Source organism: Poecilia reticulata, chromosome 2 (assembly GCF_904066995.2).
Source record: "Poecilia reticulata chromosome 2, P_reticulata-male-v2, whole genome shotgun sequence".
NCBI classification, from domain to species: Eukaryota; Metazoa; Chordata; class Actinopteri; order Cyprinodontiformes; family Poeciliidae; genus Poecilia; species Poecilia reticulata.
In genome coordinates, this window is record NC_088831.1 from 14,065,181 (window position 1) to 14,083,674 (window position 18,494).

Below are 18,494 nucleotides of genomic sequence, written 5' to 3' on the forward strand. Positions count from 1 at the left end.
GGGCAAGGAGCAAAAAGGGCAGGTGCTCAAGCACCCCCAGCCCCCCCGCCCCCTGCACGTGCCTGGTTGTTCTCCCACTGTGTGGCTTGCGTCCTGTGGGCTCTGGCAGCGAAAAGAAATAAATCTCCGGCTTGTGCATGTTACGCTGAGATCCTGGTGGTAAAGCGCCACTGCGCTGCGCTCCTTCTCTTCCTCCTTCTTCGAGTGTGTGTGTGCGTGTTTGGATCGGCAGGTCCCCCACAGTTGGGCCATTGCTGCTCTGCTCTGCTTCGTTTTGTTCCACTCTGCTCGGCTTTGTCTGAGTTCGTCTCCCGGATCTCTGTCTGTCTGCGTTCGTTTCCCGGACTTCTAAACATTCGTTTTAAAGTTGGACTGCGGCGGCATAGTCCGCCTTAATCGAAGCGGTGTTTGCGGTGTGGCATCGGCGGGCCCATGTCACCTCCCGCTGTGGCGTGACAAGAGGGCCACGTCTGGTCCTGATGTTTTAACTTGTATTGTCTATTGTCAATTTCTTTTTCTTTACTTATTTTGTTTACGGCCCTTTTTGTTCTTTATTTAGTCGGGCTGATATTGTTGTTCTTTTATTAGGTTTAAGATTGTTATATTGGTTAACTGTTTTTCTTTTGCAGTTGCTGAGGTCCGGTGTTGGTGTGGTGACGGTGCCTTCCTTTTCTGCGTGCTGTGATTCAGTGTTGTAGTACTCGAGATCGGTCTTGGTCTCGAGACCATTTTTTGATGGTCTCGGTCTCATCTCGGACAGCATTTGGTCTCGGGCGCTGAGGACTCGGCATTTTATTTCAAGACCAGTCGAGACCGCAACTGTGAAAATATCACTGAACATGTAGCATACTATCCAGTTTATTTGTTAACATCTTTGTTTTCAGTGGATGCAAAACGCACTGATTAAAATCCAACCAATAACGTGACTTGCCAATTACATGTTCATGTTACTCCCTTCCCTCCCCCCCTCACCTTTCACTCGCTCCAAGACATGCACAGTGGTTTTCTCTCAGCGGCAGAAGATCTGTCTAATCGTCAGTAATAGAATAGCGCTGCATAAATCATAAGAAATCCATGGCCACAGCTAACTCAGCAGCGCTTCGCTTTCACAGACGGTGGGGACGTCTAACTTTGTCACTTAGAAAAGTAGCTCAAGGAAGGTAAGCTCCGTTGACGTGATGTTAGCTAAGCTAGCTGTATAGAGACACATAAGCATTGTGATGAAAAAAAAGTCACTCGCTGCGCTGTATTATTGTGCGGAGGTGTTGACTGACTTGTCGCACATATGAGACGCTGCGTCCAAAAGTCTGCAATGTAGTGATGCGACATTCAGGAGCAGTACGATTCTACTGCACAGGTCTTTACTTATTAGATAGGACTGGAGTGTCACTGAAAGCCGTTGTTCTATCAGATTACCATACAGAATAGCATACATCAGAGGTTCCCAAACTGGGGCGCCGTGCCATTGCAGGGGGGGCGCTTGAAGCAGTCTGGATGAAAAAGAAAAACAAAAAAGCATGAACCCTGTATGCGCTGGGTTTTTACCTTAGAATGGCCAAGTCTCTGTTATTCCTCTGTCAATTTGATACAGTAGGGGCTTCCACACTTCCCATATCTGTGTCCTCTGTCACTTTTATCAGCAGTTAAAACTGTTTAATCCGTTGTTAACATGTGGTAATCTGTTTTTCCGAGCCGCCTTTAAACGCAACATGAGCGCTACGACGCTGGGTTTACACCTGTGAGGCAGCGAAGGAGACCTGCTGCTGCTGTGCAGAGCTGCACAGGTGTGTTAGAATCATGGCAGCAAACCAGCAAAACGCAAAGAACTTTTCACAGTTTCCCCCCCAAACAGCTTGACTGTTTAGTAAAGCTGTTTGATGCAGGTAAAGTTAGTTAAAAGATGACTAGCTAGCTAATATCAATACATCACCTTAAGCTTGTTAACAAGTAGCTTATAGGCCAAGTTGTTGTCTATGTTCAGCTACATAGATTCATTTTGCACCCCAAAAAGTCGATTCCCCCCCTCAAAAACACATCGTTCAACCACAGAGCTATTTGTAGGTGGGGGCAGAAAATGTTTGGAAACCACTGGGGGGGCGCAGGACAAAAAGTTTGGGAACCACTGGCATACGTGTATCTACTTCTTGCTTGTTGCTCCTTGGTCAGTGTTCATAGTTGAGCGTCAGGGCTTTGCCTCAATTGCTATGTTTAATGGTGCAGACAGTGGTGGTTTCTGACATGAGCAACATGAGTAAAAAACCTGGGCGTTATCTTTTTAGGGATGGCACAAGACCACCGCAGATAGTAGCACAGAGATGGAAGCAAAGCAGAACAAAAGAGTTTGTTAAATTTAATAGTGGTTAAATTTATTAAGTATTTAATATCTATGTGTTTTTATGGGAAAATGGATCTTTCAGATCAATTTGAGAAGTAATTTTGATCATATTTCACATTTTATCATATCATGTAGAGCGTGGCGCTGGTCTTGGTCTTGACTCGGTCTCGACTTCCCTCGGTCTTGGTCTTGACTTGGTCTCGGACCCTAAAAGTCTTGGTCTTGTCTCGGTCTCGATACACTCTGGTCTTGGTCTTGTCTTGGTCTCGGGTTAGGTGGTCTTGACCAGAACACTGCTGTGATTCTTGAGCAACCCGAACCTGAGTTCGGGTTGTCTCACTGCGTCTGGTGTGTTAAAGGTTTTTTTGGTTTGCTGTGTTTGGTGGATGCCGTCCCTATAGCGCCCCCTCCGGCCGGTAACCTCTGCACTTTCTTTGATTTTCTTTGTTTTCCTTCGTGTTCTATTCTTTAAAAGAAACTGGTTTTAAAAAGAGCATTTTTAAAAGAATTTAATGTTTTTCATAAATTTGAAACTGTCTCAGATGTTTTAAATTCATGCATGACTGAACCTGTGTGCCTTAAACCAAAATAAATATTCTCTGGGTGAAATTCCCAGGGTGGCGTTGTTGAGCAACCTATTAAAACTAACAGTTCACCAAATCTGAGTTTCCATCTAGTGTCGCCACATATAGTTTGTATGTTACATAAATATGTATTGATATGACTAAATTTATTAAATTATGAACCGCTGTGTGCTTTGTAATATGCTCTTCATTCGTAAATATCAGAATATTCAATTCCTGTTCTATTGCTATAGCCATTAAGCATATTTAAATATGCTGAATTATGTATTAAAACATACTTAAAAAATACAATTTATAAATGTTGCTTTGATGTTTTAATATGGTTTCCAGTAATAAAAAAGCGTGTTATGATCGATTAAATGAGCGGATATATGTCATTGTGCCTGCTTAACACATAACGCTGAGTGGAGTGGTGGACCGCTCCAAGATGGCCGCCCTAAATCTCGTCAGCGACAATAGGCGAAAGCATAGACATAAGAGTAGACGCCTCATGGACCGCTCTCGCCTATTGCAGCAAAAATAAACTGCTTGATTAATGAGTAGCTTAAAGCTGAATTCAACTTGAGAAGTTTCTGCTTTTACTAATTTAAGCTTAGAAACCAAATGTGAAAACTTAAAAAACGCTAAATGACATGGAGGATTAAAATTAACGTTCAGTTATTCTATGTGTTAGTCAGCTTTACTGAAAAAAACACATTTTTTAAACTATTTGGTCATTAAACATCCAGAAACCCACAAAACATTAGAACAAATATGAAAACAAATACAATGAACCAATCAGCACATTATCCCAGTGATTCTCTGAGGTCTGAATAAATCAGTAAAATCACAGTAAAGAGCCCTGATGTGACACATTGTGTCCTAATGTTCTCTAGAAAACGTAAAGTAAAACATGAAATATGGAGTTAAAAAGTAAAAACCAAAACAAACCAAAATATTAAAGCTCTCAGAATCAATGACTAAGGCAAAACTTCCTTTTTAAAGATTCTATAATGACTATAAAACGATAAAAATATACATGAGATTACATATATTCAGTCCTAAACTGGTTAAACTGGTTTCTGTGATGGAAGCTGAAGTTTCTCTCCAGTTTCCAGTAAAGCATCTTTTTATCTGGGAGCTTTGAAGAATATTTCCTTGTCAACAGAAGAAGCAGCAGAGAAAAGAGGTTTGAAGTGTCTTTCATGATTCCCATGTTTCCATTCTCAGACCATTTCTGGTTCCAGGATGAAAATGAGCCAGAGAGAAAAAAAATCAATTTTCCAGTTGAATCCAGTTCAGATCAAAACTCAAACAAAGCCTCTAAACAGAGCCCAGTTTGAATTAAACAGGAGGAAAATCTTGGAGGTCAGAGGTCATCATGATCCAGTCAGAGTCTCTTAGGCTCAAACTGCTGCAGCTTCAACCTCTGAGGATCAGCAGGACACAGAGATCATTCTCTACTTCACAGAGATCAGAAACTGCAGAGAGAAGAAGGATGGAGAGATCAGATCAGTGAGTGTTTCCAGCCTCTCCAGCAGCAGTCAGTGACGCAGCACATCCAGTAGATGGTTTCCAGGCTGCAGTCAGACTGATCTCAGAGCTGTGACCAAGATGAACCTGATCAGTTGTTTCCTGTTGAACTGAGAGAACCATTCTCCTCCCACTGAGAAGCTGCAGCTTTACTGGGAACACTGGATCTTTGCTATAATGCTAACTGGGTTTAGTTCAATATGCTGACAGCAGCTGGACTCACTACAAACATTTACTTACTGTAAAATCTCTACAAGACCCTTCAGCTGCTGAACGTCTGAATCCTTCAGGTTGTTTCCAAACAGGTCCAGTTGTGTCAGACGGAGGCTGTTGGACTTCAAAGCTGAGGCCAGAAAATCACAGCTGATCTTTGACAAACTGCAGACATTCAACCTGAATAAAGAATAAAAGATGAGTTGAAGCCAACAGGATGCAGGTGAATCAGTTAATCCAACAGAACCAGTTAAAGATTCTCATGAATATTAAAGCCAACAAGCTGCTGCTTCAATAAAGACCTGCTGACTTCAGAACCAGAACCAGAACCTGGTACTGGGTCATGTTGTGTTGGAGGATTTTAGTCAGTAAAATCATTCCAGGTTCTGATCAAATGTTGAACAATCGATCATCGATTATTGATTTGTTCCTGTCAGATTCCAGGAATTCACTTTTCTAGACTGGGTTGAATGACCTTTGACCTGCTTCACATGAGGGGGATTTCTACTCACTGGGGGTCTGAATGCTGCCCTGTTCTGACCTCAGACCAGCAGGTCCAACTCAGTTACACAGAGGGACTAAATTAAACTCTGGATCCAAGTCCAGGAACAAACTCAGAAAATATTTATTAGAACAGAAGATATGAACTTTGATTTATGATCAATTATATATAATTATTCACAGAAATATCAATAATTATATAATTAAAATACCCCAAATAATCCAGTCTATAGCCTTCAGTCTGTAGAAAACAACAGAGCTCCTTCAGTCCAGAATCTCCCAGGTTGGTTCTGTTCAGGTCCAGTCCTGTCAGATGGGTCGGTTTGGACTTCAGAGCTGAGAACAGATTAGTCCAGCTGATCTCTGACAACCTGCAGTCACACAATCTGAATAAAGAAAAAAAGATGAGCTGAAGCCAAGAAGATGCAGTTAAAACTGAAATATGTACAAATAAATAATAAAAATGTAGAAAATTTATTTTCCTGAATGTAAAAGAAACATGATGAACTGATTCTAACATCTGATCCAGTCAAACTGGTTTAAAGAGTCCAAACCAGCAGAACCAGAACATTTTATCAAAAGAAACTCAAAGTTTTTCTAAACGTTTCTCAGGATCTTAAACTCAGTCGGATGTTTTTTCTCCCTCCATGTTTCCTTACAGGCTCAGTATCAGCTGACTGCTCTGTACCATCATTTATCATCAGATATTTTGAGAGTTATGTGGAACCTCTAAGGAAGATGGCGGTGTTCTGTCAGATCGTCATACGCTTTGCACAAACTCATGGGTAATTTGTGAGTCCAGTTGTTAGTCTGCACGAACTCAGGCACGTCATTACCATATGATTTTATTTCATCAGCAACACAGACTCATGACGTAGATCATCATACATTTGTTATTAACAGCTGTATGGCATCCTGACTTAGCGGTTCAATAGGTTAATAAGTTTTACACGGGCGTGTGTTGTAGTTGACTGCAGCTGCAGCCAGACACTTTGAAACCACGACAACTCACATATTATTATCAACTAAAATGAGAATATTTAAAACTAAGTGTGGGATTAGTGGAACTTCAAAAAAGCAAGATTTCATTCTCACTCATTTTTTACATCTTGACCTTTGACCTGATTCACATGAGAGGGATTTCTACACACTGGGGGTCCGAATGCTGTCCTGTTCTGACCTCAGATCAGCAGGTCCAACTCAGTTACACAGAGGGACTAAATTAAAGTCTGGATCCAAGTCCAGGAACAAACTCAGAAAATATTTATTAGAACAGAAGATATGAACTTTGATTTATGATCAATTATATATAATTATTCACTGAAATATCAATAATCATATAATTATAAACCTCAATGATTTCAGTCTGCAGCCTTCAGTCTGTAGAAAACCACAGAGCTCCTTCAGTCCAGAATCTCCCAGGTTCTTTTCACTGATGTCCAGTCCTGTCAGATGGGTCGGTTTGGACTTCAGAGCTGAGAACAGATTAGTCCAGCTGGTCTCTGACAACCTGCAGTCACTCAATCTGAATAAAGAATAAAAGATGAGCTGAAGCCAACAGGATGCAGGTTAAAACTGAAATATGTACAAATAAATAATAAAAATATAGAAAATTAATTTCCCTGAATGTAAAAGAAACTTGATGAACTGATTCTAACATCTGATCCAGTCAAACTGGTTTAAAGAGTCCAAACCAACAGAACCAGAACATTTGATCAAAAAGAAACTCAAAGTTTTTCTAAAAGTTTCTCAGGATCTTAAACTCAGTCGGATGTTTTTTCTCTCTCCATGTTTCCTTACAGTCTCAGTATCAGCTGACTGCTCTGTACCATCATTTATCATCAGATATTTTATGTCTCCAGTTTTTGTTCATTAATCTATTAATGATGTTTTTCTTGCTGGTTGTATTTTAACTGCAGCTCATTGCTAAGTATGACAGATGTAAACGGTTTATTTTAATCCATCTAATTCAGAGTTTTACAACATCCATTACAGCTCAGATTCTGAAAGTTGATCATTTTCTCATTTTGTGGTGATTCAGTTCCTGAACTATCAACTAGAAAATATTGAGTCTTTTCTCTGTCAGATTGATTTGGGTCATTTAGTTCAAGTTCTGAATCCTTCATCAGAGACGCTGCAGAAATGGGAACATTATCATAAAGGAACAACCTGATTGTGAAGATGAGTCATTTTTAAATCTATTTTCCAGGTGAACCACATGAGAATGATTTCAGTAACTGCTGAAGCTTGTTGCACACAAAGCTTTACAAAGGTAAGATCTCACTTCCTGTCCTACAAAATAAGAGCTGAATCAAGATGTTTGAACTAAATGACTTTAACACCATAACCTTCACAAAGTCAGTATTTACTGCAGGACTGTTAATTAATGATCTTTATATTATTTCTGTCTCCTTCATGTCCAGGAACTCTGCCAGTAGACTGTGGTCATCCTGATAGAGTCTGACTGTCAGAACAAACTCAGATTTCCTCTGGAAGCTGCTCTCAGTGGTTTGGAGGACGACTGACTTGTAATTTGCTCCATCAGTGGAATTGACACTAAAATGGAAACTCATCACCTGCTTCCATGTTGTTTTGCTTCCTGCCAACATAAAACTCCTGCATGAGCTGCAGCTCCATATGAGCAGGCAGTCAAGTCCCCAGAAAGCTTCCCTGTTTCTAGGAACCATTTCATCCAGAGTTGGTCGACTTTCTCTGTCAGACTGTGAACCTTTAGTCTGAGCATGTGCAGAACCTCTCCTAACACACCTGGTCCAGATTCATGTGCTGCAGTCTCTGCTGGTTCTGATGTCTGGACCAGAAAACTCATGTCCTGAAGAACCTGCAGCCTGTTGAGCTCAGAGAAAAACTCAGTGGTCTGGATTTTTTTCAGACGAAGCTGAAGTTGGTTTCTGATTGAAGCCTCTGATTCAGGAAATGGATAAAGGGTGATTCCACCTAATTATTCACCACAACCAGCATCTTTAATCTACTCTAGTTAAACATTAAAACACCTGGACTCTTTAAACCTGGACTGGATTATTAACTAAAATGAAAATATTTAAAATGAAGTGTGGGATTAGTGGAACTTCATTAAAGGCAGATTTCATTCTCACTCATTTTTTACATCTTGACCTTTGACCTGCAGGGGATGAGGGGGATTTCTACACACTGGGGGTCCAAATCCTGTCCTGTTCTGACCTCAGATCAGCAGGTCCAACTCAGTTACACAGAGGGACTAAATTAAACTCTGGATCCAAGTCCAGGAACAAACTCAGAAAATATTTATTAGATCAGAAGATATGAACTTTGATTTATGATCAATGAGATATAATTATTCACAGAAATATCAATAATTATATAATGAAATACCCCAATCTCTCCAGTCTATAGCCTTCAGTCAGTAGAAAACCACAGAGCTCCTTCAGTCCAGAATCTCCCAGATTGGTTTCGTTCAGTTTCAGTTCTGTCAGATGGGTCGGTTTGGACTTCAGAGCTGAAAACAGAGAAGTCCAGCTGGTCTCTGACAACTTGCAGTCCAATCTGAATAAAAAATAAAAGATGTTAGATGGAGCCAACACAATGCAGGTTAAAACTGAAATATTCTCCTGAACTACTGGTAAGTAGTTCATTTTTGTCCTCTGTAGAGAACATTTCTAAACTTGAATATCTCTCACCCCCTGCATTCTACTGAATTATTTCCTTTTGGTATCTGGAGAGGACATTTAGGCTTTTTCAATGATACCACATGTGAAGGGGTGGGACTTTTGTACATACCTTTTTCTAATTCATGAAAATGGCGTTCATCAGTAATTACACATTTTATGGGAAGAGACAAAGTAAGTGCATAAAACCTTTTATTACCTTACAAAGACTGTGGGATTAAAAAAAATGGTGATTGGACAATATTTTTTTTCCTGGTAGTCAAGAGGATATGAACAAATAAATTATAAAAATGTAGAAAATTAATTTCCCTGAATGTAAAAGAAACATGATGAACTGATTCTAACATCTGATCCAGTCAAACTGGTTTAAAGAGTCCAAACCAGCAGAACCAGAACATTTGATCAAAAAGAAACTCAAAGTTCATCTAAAAGTTTCTCAGGATCTCAAACTCAGTCGGATTGTTTTTTTTTTTTTCTCTCAGTTTTTCCTTACAGGCTCTGTATCAGCTGACTGCTCTGTACCATGTCAAGAAGAGCTGAGATCATCCCACTTCCCTTTGCTGGAGATTTTAGTTTAATAGTAACAACTAAAGTTACCTTTAAAATTTATGACACAGGTGACATCAAGACCAAAAAGAGTCATGTTGGAATAAAATGTATCTGGTTGTGTGTGTTGTTATTGTGTACTGCAAACTTTGCTTTGATTCTACTTTTTTTCTATTTAATCATAAAAATCATAGTCAGGCAGAAAGAGAGTCATGAAACAGAAACAGCAGGCTTCCTGAGAAAAGAGGAAGTAAATTTCCAGCCTGCATATGTATAAAAATAGTTCAGACTACTCCTTATTTCAAAGCATTAAAGGGTTAAAGAATAAAATCTAAACATTTTGAATAATTGGATAAAACCCAGAGTAAAATACTTAAATTAATAATAACTTATAATTTAACCAATAATTAATATTGGTTTAACCAATGATTGGTATTGATTTAATTATAAGAATACTTACACTTGTGGAAGTACTTACAAGTAAAACAGGTTAAAAAAAAACTTTGTGTAACTTTGGTATCAAATAATTAGAATAACAGATTATTCTTGGTTTCTTTTCAGTGATGTCTGTAATAACACATTATTATAATAAAAGTAACTAATAAGTTATGGTTATAATATAAATAAATGCTAAATTAGAGAAACTAAAATGTGATTTTGACATTGAACTTGAGATGATGTAAAATGTGTAACTGTAATTAAAGATCACTGATGTTGTGTTGGAGGTAGATGGTAGGTGAGAGGTCAGAGGGAAAGAGGAACTGATAGGAGAGCAGAGATAACCAAGGCCTTATTGTTGAACTTAAACTTTCCAAAGAAAAGGTTGGGCAGGCAACAGACGTAGGAGGACTGTTGAGCAACCCGGGGTCATTAGAACAGACATAAGGTCTCCAAGACAGTGATGATATGAGATCATCTGTCCTAGCAGCAGTGGTGGGAAGTAACAAAGTACAAGTACTTTGTTACTGTACTTAAGTACAATCTTTGTGTATCTGTACTTTACTTAAGTAGATTTAATAATGGGTACTTTCTACTTTTACTCCACTACATTTTACAGTAAGTATCTGTACTTTCTACTTCACTACATTTCTACAAAACTGTCGCATTACTCGTTACATCCAAGTCGCATTGAGCTTTTTTCTGTTAAAATGTGAAGTTAAGGGTCTTAAGGTGGCGCCGTAAAATCCAAGCAATAACGTGTGTAATAGAAAATTTCATTTTCAGTCTAATTTCATTCTTGAAGGAACTGATGATACATTTTACCATTTATTTACTGATTATATCTGATTTGTTTTTGTATTTCTGCAAGATGTGTTTGTCCATTAAATAAGTTTACGGATAATGTTTAGATAATTCTACAGCTGTAATAGCAGAAGAGACCTGAAGACGTCTTGGGTAAAATGCTTGATCTGATAATTGTCTTAAAGGGCTGATGTGTGGAATGTAGTTTGTACCCTGTTTGACCTGACCCCATGAACTGACAGTGTTAGAAGTTCCTCCTGAAATCCTTATCAGTTCTCTTTCCTGCCATAAAATCATCTCCTCCAAGAGGTGAGAGATAGTTCATGAGGAGAGGGTCAGGGTGTCTCTGTGGCCATCTAGGAGTAGAGATAACATCAGATTTTGGGAGGGTCTTTGTCTTGCTGTGACTATATAACAATGTGATATGTGAGGCTCAGGGCTCTTCTCCTGACTGCTCAGTGAGAAGGGCCTTCGAACGCTTTTGCCTTCGAATAAAGAAACTTAAAGACAAAGATTAATCTTTCTCTTATTATTGATAATGAAATTTCTACAACACGTGACTTACGTGTCTGTTGTCACCTATCACCTCCCCTTTTACTCGCACGCGGAGCTCCAGACATGCGCAGTGGTTTCCTCTCAGCCGGAGAAGGTGTCTGTCTAATCGTCAGTAATATAATAGTACTGCATAAATCTTAAGTTATGGGGACATGTAAAATAAGCAGCGCTTCACTTTCACAGACGGGGGTGTTGTGGCCATTTATGTAAAGTTTGCAAATTGTAATTTCTACTAATTTAGTTCTCTATTTTGGGAAGTTAGAATTTATTTAAGTTAGTTTAGATCTAAAATCTGTAGTTAATTTGTATATTTGAATTGATTAGATTATATTGGTAATTGGTTAGACCCTCTCATTTAAAAACACACCGGGTGTTTGGTGGAGGGATTGTTTGACAAATGTTTGGTGTGTGGACGGGAGGTTTTTTGTAAATGATTTTTTGATAATTTACAAAATGATCAAAGTTCCAAGTACATCACTTAATGTGATGTACTTGAAACATCACATTAAGTTTACTTTCATTTTTGGCTAAAGTTGCAGGACATTTTTGGTAATTATTTTGTCAATAATTTTTTACAAGAAATAAAGAATATATTTTTTCAAAACAAATTAAGTCGGAAGTGCGTTCAAATCAGACCACCTGTTAACACTCAAGGCCTTTGTTGGAATATTGTTTTTTGGACTCTAGAAGGCCTTTAAGTCAAAAAAATCATTTTTTTGGACCATCTTTGGAACGTTTGAAGATTGGAAAAGCTTGGAAGATTGGATGATCGCACTTGGGCGACTGAAACTTCATGGAATCCACTTGGAGAAGACGCACAAAGTTCGTGAGTAAATGTGATGCTTTGTTGGAGAAAGCAGAGACGCTGAGCTGCAAATTGAAACGTTTGTTTTGGACAATTATCTTTTGGATTTAGAGAAACGAAGTTTGTGTTGAAAATGGATGAACAAGATGAAAGAATTCAAAAGGAAAGAGAACTCTTCAATTTAATTAAAAGGTGCAGAGCCAAACTCTGCGTACTGACAAGAAAAAGAAATGCTTTAATTGATTCTGGAGAATCAAAACCCTCCATAGATGAGCATATGAAAACTTTTAATTAGCAGAGGTTATGGACTTGCAATCTTCAGTTCAAAGACTTCTGAACGATGATGAAAAAGAAACCGATTACGGCGATTAGTATGAACCAAAGTTGATCAGTTTTAAAGAGTTCTTGGATGAGATAGAAACTTGGCTGAATGGCGACCCTGATGCACAGAATAAAAGCGAAGTATGTCCAGCATTTGTCGTTGAATCAAAGCCTGCATCTCATGATTCCACCTAATTATTCAACACATTCTCACTCCCAACTCGTCACATATTGACGCTTGGGCAGGTTCCCTCGGCGTCACATGTTGACGCATCGGGTACCCCCTTCGCGCCAATATGTGACGAGAAGGGTTCTCTCATTGAATGCTGTACCGCTCCCTAAGTGTCCGATACTGACGATCTAGGAACGAATAAGATGACGAGTCTATTCTATTTTTTTTAAACCTTTATTTACAATTTATGTGCTAGTTTGAACAGGATATTCAGAATATTTACTACAAATACATGTCAGACGTATCGGTCAAAGGACTTTAATTCGGTATTTAAAAATAACTCGGCAAAATATAAAACCGGAGGGTTTTTGTTGTGGTTGTAACTTGATTTAAAAGCCTTTTTTGTTAATTTACCAACTATTTTTGAGTATGATATCAATGATTTACACCAAATTAAAAAAAAAATTAAGATGTATTTTCTTTTGTGATTGCATGCAAACTGTTCTGTAAACGTTCAATATTTTTTTTATTGAAATAATAAAAATAAGGACGGATCCCACAAAAACCCAAGAAGAATAAGCTGACGTCATCCGATGCGACACTTACACTCCGGTGAGTAGAAACCTGCACCTGTCAAAATGTTTTTGTACTCTAAAAGCAAAAATAACTCCAAAGTGTTACGTTATAAAGTTACTGATGGTAGTTTTAGGACTTAATGGCAGTAGGACTGTGATGCGAATGGTTGAAGACACGTTTGTAACATTTTTTTTGCCGGAGAATATACGGTGGAAGCTAGCTAAATTAGCCTCTAGGAGGCTAATTGTACCTGTACACTGTACCTGTGCTTAAGACGTTTAATTAGCAGTGCTAAAGTCACATAATAATATTTATAGTCATGCTTGTTGCCACTTTGTAAAATTGGAGGGTTGCTAAAAACCAGATGAAGAGAAGTAAAGGGCTGAGAACCTGATCTTTGAACAGACAGAGACCATAGGTCAGGAGCAGCCTGGGATGCTTACTGAGAAGCATCCAATGATGTTACCAGGAAGATACTGACATAGTGCTTGATCTTGTTCCTGTTTCTCCTCCTGTTGTTCCATCCTCTCAGAATTTTCAGAAGAAGAAAAGACCCAGAAGCATCTCTCCAGCTGCTTCTCCTCCCACTGTCTCTTAAATTAAGTTACTTATAAACTTTGTGGCTTTAATTACTGACCTACCAGACTCCTTTCTTTATATTTGTCTTTGTTTTTATGAGGACAAAAACGGGCATTACAACAGGAATCAGTAGTACTTATACCACATAAGTCACAACATCTTTGGGTAAAAAAAATTCGCAGAAAAAAGTCAGCATGTGCTCAGAAACATAGAAATATAGAGGTAGAACTCCAAATATCGTAATTAGGCCGTTTATCAGCAAAGGAATGCTGATTTTGATATTTGGACTTTTTAAAGGTGATTCAACACTTATTTAACACTGTGCCTTTTATAATTTATATAAGCTGGAAATTAAATCTGAAACTGTCACTTTTTTCTGTTTTGATTTTTAGACTTCTAAGAAACTGAAGCATTACGAGAGACTTTCATTGTTTGTGTAGTGGTAAAAATTACTGTGCAGTAAGTTTATCATTTAACACTTAAGTCAAGATAATATTGTATATTTGGGACAAAACAAGATGTAAGTACTAGCTGGCATTTGGGTGGCTGTAGGCAGAGAAAATACTTTGGCTACATTACCTCCTTTTAAAGTCAGGTACACATCTTAGAGAGATTTGTGAACTTTACAGCACAAAAAATCCACATCCTGATTTTATTGTTCTTTTCTAGCGGAAAAATCTGGGATGATACCTGGAAACCTGCAAGTAAATCCTCTCATGTTGCTGTCCACCAAGTGCCACTTCCTTCAGACAGCGAACAAGTCCTTCCATGATGTTACTTTTTCTTTTTTGTATTACACAGTATTAATTTCTTTTCATTTTTTTACTGCAGTTTGACCATTTGACAATGTTTTCTGTGTAATATTGTTTTTGGCCATTCACTGAAATGAATGTTATGGTTGTAATATAGTAGTTATGTAAGCTACAGTTTGCATGCAATCACAAAAGAAAATACATCTTAATTTTTTTTTTTAATTTGGTGTAAATCATTGATATCATACTCAAAAATAGTTGGTAAATTAAAAAAAAGGCTTTTAAATCAAGTTACAACCACAACAAAAACCCTCCGGTTTTATATTTTACCGAGTTATTTTTAAATACCGAATTAAAGTCCTTTGACCGATACGTCTGACATGTATTTGTAGTAAATATTCTTAATATCCTGTTCAAACTAGCACATAAATTGTAAATAAAGGTTTTAAAAAAATAGAATAGACTCGTCATCTTATTAGTTCCTAGATCGTCAGTATCGGACGCTTAGGGAGCGGTACAGCATTCAATGAGAGAACCCTTCTCGTCACATATTGGCGCGAAGGGGGTACCCGATGCGTCAACATGTGACGCCGAGGGAACCTGCCCAAGCGTCAATACGTGACGAGTTGGGAGTGAGAATGTGTTGAATTATTCACTACAATTAGCATCTTTAATCTACACTAGTTAAAAATTAAAACACCTAGACTTTTTAAACCCGGGCTGGATTATTATCAACTAAAATGAGAATATTTAAAACGAAGTGTGGGATTACTGTTCTGACCTCAGATCAGCAGGTCCAACTCCGTTACACAAAGGGACTAAATTAAACTCTGGATCCAAGTCCAGGAACAAACTCAGAAAATATTTATTAGAACAGAAGATATGAACTTTGATTTATGATCAATGAGATATAATTATTCACATAAATAGGACTACTGTATTTTCCGGACTATAAGCCGCTACTTTTTTCTTAAACTTTGAACCATGTGGCTTATACGTGGATTTTTCTTCAACCACCAGGGGGCTCTTGAGCCAGAGGTGGTTGCCATCCGTCCCGTCCCATACTCTACAAATGCCCAGTAGACGCGCCAGTATTTTATATAGAAGCTTGCCCCAGTTAGTGAATTATATTCACTCACGGTGTTGTGCCCAACTGCCTTCTGAGTAACACACACCAACCAATATGCAGACGCACAGCTGGATCCAAGTCCAGGAACAAACTCAGAAAATATTTATTAGAACAAAAGATATAAACTTTGATTTATGATCAATTACATCTAATTATTCACAGAAATATCAATAATTATATAATTAAAATACCCCAATGTCTCCAGTCTGCAGCCTTCAGTCTGTAGAAAACCACAGAGCTCCTTTACTCCAGAATCTCCCAGGTTGGTCCAGTTCATGTCCAGTTCTGTCAGATGGGTCGGTTTGGACTTCAGAGCTGAGAACAGATTAGTCCAGCTGGTTTCTGACCACCTGCATTCCCACAATCTGAATAAAGAATAAAAGATGAGCTGAAGCCAACAGGATGCAGGTTAAAACTGAAATATGAACAAATAAATAATAAAATGTAGAAAATTAATTTCCCTGAATGTAAAAGAAACATGATGAACTGATTCTAACATCTGATCCAGTCAAACTGGTTTAAAGAGTCCAAACCAACAGAACCAGAACATTTGATCAGAAAGAAACTCAAAGTTTTTCTAAACGTTTCTCAGGATCTTAAACTCAGTCGGATGTTTTTTCTCTCTCCATGTTTCCTTACAGGCTCAGTATCAGCTGACTGCTCTGTACCATCATTTATCATCAGATATTTTATGTCTCCAGTTTTTGTTCATTAATCCATTAATCATAATTTTTTTAAGCTCTTAGGTTTTTATTTGTGTTTTAAATATGAGTAAAGTTGGATTAGAATAAAGACTAATTTTATGATTAGGCCTTTTGTAAACTAATATTTTAGTAATCGAGTAATCTATCGATTATTCTTACTATAAATCGAGTAATCGGATAAAAAAATTGATAAAATAAAATATTGACAAATCTGCGTAACACCAGTGTTACTATAGGATATCAGTCCAATTTTTCTTATTTTACCATCTCTAACATTTTTTTGTAGTTTAGAAAATTAACTTGGAGCAATAGTTCTCTTTAACCTGAAGAAAAGTTATACAAAGATCTGAAATTATATTCAATTTAATAATAAAGTGGCAGGCTCACAAATACGCTTATAAAAATATCTATACTCCAGCTTTTGGTTAATGTATTATCTTCAGTGAGTTTAACAGATGAACTCTCACCTTGCCCCATACCTGTCAAGCTTTGGCAGCCAACCTGGAGTGGGGGGCTTAGAGTGGTGGTTGTTGTTATATTCGTGCTTGATAAAGACCAGACGTTGAGTAATGCCCAGATACTTTTATTAAAGCATCTTTTAGAGGTCTGTTCACACAGCTTGCTCACAGGTGTGTCACATCTACTTCTATTGTTCTATTCTCTACATTTATACATTCACATGAACTCATGCTCGCCACCTAGTGGACATAAACATAATTTATTCAATCCTCCTTTCTTTAAAGTAAGATTGTTACAAAAAGAATCATTTCAAAGAACATACATTGCATGAGACAGTTACCACATAGCTATACTTAACACATTAAAAACATCAATTACAAAGTAGACATTTCAACTTTTTGTTTTTCTTTCCTTTTTCCTTTTTTTTTTTTTTTTTACAAGTTCAGTCTGTCAGGTTTGTTCACCACTCTGGTAGATCTTCTTAACACAGGTGGGTTGTCCCCAAGACGGTCACAGGGTGTTTCAGTTGTAGGAATAATCTGGGAGTCCTTAGAAACTTCACTTGACTCAACAACAGGCTCTAATGGAGTTTTTAACAAACTGCGCCGATTTCGACTCAGAACTTGTCCATCTTCAGTTTTCACTTCAAATGAACGTGGAGCTACTTCCTGCAGAATAGTTGCTTTAGTATTCCATCCCTCATCATCCAGAATCCTTACAGGATCCTTGTATGACAGTGGGGGTAGAATCTTGGTTGATCTGTCATAATATGACTTTTGTTTTACTTTCTGCTTTCGTAACTTGTACTCCAACTTTGATGATTTCTTTGCACCTTGTTCATTACTATCATAACTTGGCAAAGTTGTACGAATCTTTCGATTCATCAAGAGTTCAGCAGGTGAAAATCCATATTGCAAAGGTGAAGATCTGTAGCTTAATAAAGCTAAATACGGGTCAGAGTTACTATGCAGCTTTCTTCAGAAGTTGCTTCAGAATAGGAACTCCTTTCTCCGCTTTTCCATTCGACTGTGGATAATGTGGACTTGATGTTACATGTTTAAAATCATACTGTTCTGTAAACTCTTGCCATTCTCTGCTACTAAAACATGGTCCATTGTCACTCACCACTATATGTGGAATGCCATGTATTGCAAAGATTGATTTAGCATGTGTTATGACACAGTTTGATGACATATTAGCTAATAGAGCCATCTCAGAATAGTTTGAAAAGTAATCAATGATCACTAAATAGTTTTTTCCTTTAAAATGAAACAAATGCAGTCCTACTTTCAGCCATGGTGATGTTGGAATGTCAGTCATTATCATAGGTTCTTTACTCTGTTTATTTCTAAATGTCTGACATGTTTCACATTTACTGATTAGCGTCTCAATGTCCTTATTCAGTCCAGGCCAGAAAACAGATTCTCTAGCTTTTCTTTTACATTTTTCAATGCTTAGGTGACCCTCGTGTATCCGTTGTAGAATATCTTGTCTTAATACTTGTGGAATCACAATTCTGTTGTTTTTCAGTAACAGTCCATTCACAACACTTAGATCAGCTTTAACTTTGAAAAACTGTGAACCTTAACCTTATTGGCCATCCTTCATTCATATTCTGCATGACCAACTGTAACTCTGTATCTTTAGCTGTTGCCTCAACTATTTGCTTCAACTATTTGCTTCAACTTGCTGTCTGACACAGGTAACACAGTGGACACCATGTTCACATGACGCTGAATATTCTCTTCAGTTGAACTCACACCATTGTCTGTAGGAGCTCTGGACAGAGCATCAGCAAGAATCAAATGTTTTCCTGGAGTGTAAATCAGTGTAAAGTCATACCTTTG

The 18,494-nt window shown here is 37.9% G+C and overlaps 1 protein-coding gene across 1 annotated transcript in view; it reads right to left on the reverse strand.

Moving 5' to 3' along the window:
* Positions 1-3,480: 3,480 nt before the first annotated feature.
* The window catches only part of LOC108166883 (NACHT, LRR and PYD domains-containing protein 3-like), a 53,786-nt gene continuing 38,772 nt past the window's right edge, over positions 3,481-18,494 (reverse strand). Inside the window, exons 10-15 of the mRNA XM_081613389.1 lie at positions 15,676-15,849; positions 8,515-8,685; positions 6,497-6,670; positions 5,358-5,531; positions 4,672-4,824; positions 3,481-4,379 (exon numbers count right to left, since the gene is read on the reverse strand). Coding sequence (XP_081469515.1) covers positions 4,373-4,379; positions 4,672-4,824; positions 5,358-5,531; positions 6,497-6,670; positions 8,515-8,685; positions 15,676-15,849 — 853 coding nt within the window. The 3' untranslated portion in view covers positions 3,481-4,372. The remainder of the gene's footprint in view (positions 4,380-4,671; positions 4,825-5,357; positions 5,532-6,496; positions 6,671-8,514; positions 8,686-15,675; positions 15,850-18,494) is intronic.